At 38.8% G+C, this 4469-nt stretch overlaps 1 protein-coding gene across 1 annotated transcript in view; it reads left to right on the top strand.

The window, feature by feature from the left end:
- The window catches only part of CCDC18 (coiled-coil domain containing 18), a 100925-nt gene that overhangs the window by 87103 nt on the left and 9353 nt on the right, over window positions 1-4469 (top strand). Inside the window, 1 exon segment of the mRNA XM_017881618.1 lies at window positions 3951-4151. Coding sequence (XP_017737107.1) covers window positions 3951-4151 — 201 coding nt within the window.

The raw sequence follows: 4469 nt of genomic DNA, 5'->3' as shown, positions 1-4469 counted from the left end.
CCCCCACCCCGTGACAGGCCCTGGTGTGTGATGTTCCCCTCCCTATGTCCATGTGTTCTCATTGTTTAACTCCCACTTACGAGTGAGAACATGCGGTGTTTGGTTTTCTGTTCTTGTGATAGTTTGCTGAGAATGATGGTTTCCAGCTTCATCCATGTCCCTGCAAAGGACATGAACTCATCTTTTTTTATGTCTGCATAGTATTCCATGGTGTATATGTGCCACATTTTCTTTATCCAGTCTATTATTGATGGACATTTGGGTTGGTTCCAAGTCTTTGTTATTGTGAATAGTGCCACAATAAACATACGTGTGCCTGTGTCTTTATAGTAGAATGATTTATAATCCTTTGGGTATATACCCAGTAATGGGATTGCTGGGTCAAATGGTATTTCTAGTTCTAGATCAACAGTATTTTTTAATATATAGGTTTCCAAATTGTCAGAAAATCCCTTAATAATAAATGCAAAACTCCTGACTTTTTGGAGGAGAATGAGATTGTTTTAACCTTTAATTGTGAAAATTTTAAATACATTTAAAATAGATAGTATAAATAATATACATTCTCATATTTATTTTTGAATGTTAATAATTATCAATGCATAGCCAATTTATTTCATCCATAAATTGAACATTGACCATTTTCTTTATCTAAAAGAGAATACTTTTGAGAATGAAAAGGAATGCTATAGTAATTACATGCGGGTACCAGGCATAAAACCTAGACAGTCCTAAGCATTCTTGGAAGTGTGTCAACATACCTTTAACCTTTGAAAGCACAATGCTTTCAAAGAGATATGATTCTAAATGTATTTAAGCAAGACATGGTCCCCACAAGCCCCACCAATCTAAGCAAGACATGGTCCCCACAAACCCCACCAACCACCCACAAAAATGTTACCAAACTCCCTTGAATGGAGTTTAACATAAATGTTAAATCCATTCCCAAGCCATCCCCCATATTCACATATTATTTGAAGCAAATTTAAGACATAATTATTTCATCCGTAAATAATTATGTAGACACAATTATTTCATCTGTTCAAAAATAAATATAAGAGGATGTATACATTTATACTATTCTATATTCAGTAAGTATTTTGTATTAGTCCATTTTCACACTGCTATAAAGAAATACCTGAGATTGGGTAATTTATAAAGAAAAAGGTTTAATTAACTCCCAGTTTCACATGGCTGGGGACACCTCAGGAAACTTAAAATCACGGCAGAAGGTTAAGGGAAAGCAAGGCATGTCTTACATGACAGCAGGAGAGAGAGAGTGTGTGGAAATGCCACACTTTTAAACCATCAAATCTCATGAGAATGAACTTACTGAGAACAGCTTGGGGGAACTGCTCCCATGATCCAGTAAGCTCCCATCAGGTACCTTCCTCCACACATGGGGATTACAATTCAAGATGAGATTTCGGTGGGGACACAGAGCCAAGCCATATCATTCCAACTCTGGGCCCCGCCAGATCTCATGTCCTCATATTTCAAAACACAATCATGCCTTCCCAACAGAACCCCAAAGTCTTAACTAATTCCAGCATTAACCCAAAAGTGCAAGTCCAAAGTCTCATCTGAGACAAGCCAAGTTGCTTCCATCTATGAGCCTATAAAATAAAAAACAAGTTAGTTACTTCCAAGATACAATGGGGATACAGTCATTGGGTAAATGTTCCCCTTCCAAATGGGAAAAATCGGCCAAAACAAAGAGGCTGCAGGGCCCATGCAAATCTGAAACCCAGTGGGGCAGTCATTAAATGTTAAAGCTCCAAAATAATCTCCTTTGACTCCATTCTTCACATCCAAGGTATGCTGATGCAAGAGGTGGACTCCCAAAGTTTTGGGCAGCTCCACCCCTGTGGCTCTGCAGGGTACAGCCCCTGTGGCTGTTTTCACGGGTTGGCGTTTAGTGCCTGGGGCTTTTCCAGGTGCACGATGCAAGCTGTTGGTGATTCTACCATTCTGGGGTCTGGAGAATGGTGGCTGTCTTCTTACAACTCCACTACCCAGTGCCCCAGTGGGGACCTGTATGGGGGCTCCAACCCCACATTTCTCCTCTGGACTGCCTTAGTAGAGGTTCTCCATGAGGGCTTCACCTCTGCAGGAGACTTCTGCTTGGACTTCCAGGCATTTCCACACATCCTCTGAAATCTAAGCAGAGGCTCCCAAAGCTCAATTCTTGTCTTCTGTGCACCTGCAGGCTTAACACCACATGGAAGCTGCCAAGGTGTGGGGCTTGCACCCTCTGAAGCAATGGTCTGAGCTGTACCTTGACCCCTTTTAGCCATGGGTGGAGCTGAATCAACTGTGATGGCAGGTCACCCCATCTTGAGGCTGCACAGAGCAGTGGGGCTCTGGGCCTGGCCCATAAAACCATTTTTTCCTCCTAAATATCCAGGCCTGTGATGGGAGGGGCTTCCTTGAAGATCTCTGAAATGGCCTGGAGACATTTTCCTCATTGTCTTGGCAATTAATATTTAGCTCCTCATTACTTAAGAACATTTCTGTAGCCAGCTTGAATTTCTCCCCATAAAATGGGTTTTTCTTTTCTACCACATGGCCAAGCTGCAAATTTTTTTAAACTTTTATGCTCTGCTTCCCTTTTAAACATAAGTTCTGATTTCAGATCATCTCTTTGTGAATGCATATGACTACACTTTCACAAAAGCCAGATCACCTCTTGAATCCTTAAAAATTTCTTCTCTCAGAGACCCTAAATCATCTCTCTCAACTTCAAAGTTCCACAGATCTCTAGGGTGGGGGCAAAATGCCACTGGTCTCTTTGCTAAAACATAGCAAGATACTCTAGTTTCCAATAAGTTTCTCATCTCCATGTGACACCACTTTAGCTTACACTTCATTGTCCATATCACTATCAGCATTTTGGTCAAAACCATTCGACAAGTCTCTGGGAAGTTCCACACGTTCTCACATCTCCCTGTCTTCTGATTCCTCCAAACTGTTCTAACCTCTGCCCATTACCCAGTTCCAAAGTGACTTCCACATTTTCAGGTTATCTTTATAGTAGTACCCCACTATTCTGATACCAGTTTTCTATTATTAGTCCATTTTCACCCTGCTATAAAAACTGAGTCAATTAAACCTCTTTTCCTTATAAATTACACAGTCTCAGGCCTGGCATGAGTGCCTGAAGCTTTTCCAGGTGCAAGTGCAAGGGCTGTCACTGGATCTACCATTCTGGGGTTTGGAGAACGCTGACAGTTTCAGGGTAATTTATAAAGAAAAGAGGTTTAATTGACTCACAGTTCCACAGGGCTGGGGAGGCCTCAGGAAACTTAGTTTTTACAATTATGGCAGAAGGGGAAGCAAGTCATGTCTTACATGGTGGTGGGAGAGAGAGAGCAAGAGGAGATGTGTCACACTTTTAAACGATCAGATCTCATAAGAACTCAGTATCATGAGAACAGCATGGGTGAAACTATCCCCATGATCCAGTCACCTCCCACCAGGTTGCTCCTTCGACATACGGGAATTACAATTCAAGATGAAGCGTGGGTCGGGATACGGAGCCAAACCATAACATAGCTCTAAAAGATAAGGGCTATTTTTTGGAACAGAACCACAATACCATTATCACACCTAAAAATTGACAGTGACTCCTTAATATCATCAAGTATCCAATCATTGTTCAGATTTCCCCACTTGTCTCAAAAATGTCTTTATAATTTATTTGTTCAAATCAGTACCCAAATAGAGTCCATTGCATTTGGTTCATTAAGTTCTTGAGTAAATTGAAGATTATAGATTCCTTTTCTCCCTTTTCCTCTAGTATTTTGAAAATCAGATATTTGTAACTATAAACAGAATTTGCTATTTTAAAGAAAAGTAAATAAAAGTAGAAAGTATTAGACTGTTGTTGAATCCAGTTTCATTCTATTTTTTTGTTTATTTTTTTTCTTTTCCATTCTGGGGCTATATAGATGATTTCACATCAAGAGAACCATGCAAAGTGGAAGATTTCTGCTGACTCTCAAAAGACTTCTGTTCAGCAACTAAATGAACAATTAGAGAAGGCAAAACTGGAATTAGAAGAAGCTCAGGATACTGTAAGCAATTTGCATCAACAAGTCCAAGATAGGAATGAAGTAATTGAAGCTGCAAATGAAGCATTACTTACTAAAGTAAGTAAACATATAAAAGTAATAAAGCATATGTATGAAAACGTAAATGTCTTATTTACCTGTTCTTGTAGTTTATAAAGGACTATATGACCAAATATTTGCCTGTTTGAATAAAAAGCATTTTATTTAGAAGATTGTGAATTTAGGAAATTATTAAGATGTACATCTTATTACCATAGAAGATGTAATTTATAAATGTTCCAATATAAATTCATCTAATCATAATGTTTAGAGGGTTTTATACTTGATGTACCTAAAACAAAAAAGCAGAAGCATTTTTCTTTTTTTTTTTTTTTTTTTTTTTTTTTTTTTTTTTTT

Source organism: Rhinopithecus bieti, unplaced genomic scaffold, assembly GCF_001698545.2.
Source record: "Rhinopithecus bieti isolate Rb0 unplaced genomic scaffold, ASM169854v2 scaffold_12721, whole genome shotgun sequence".
Classification (NCBI taxonomy): domain Eukaryota; kingdom Metazoa; phylum Chordata; class Mammalia; order Primates; family Cercopithecidae; genus Rhinopithecus; species Rhinopithecus bieti.
Note: the sequence above shows the minus strand (reverse complement) of the source record. Positions and strands in the feature narration are given on the sequence as shown.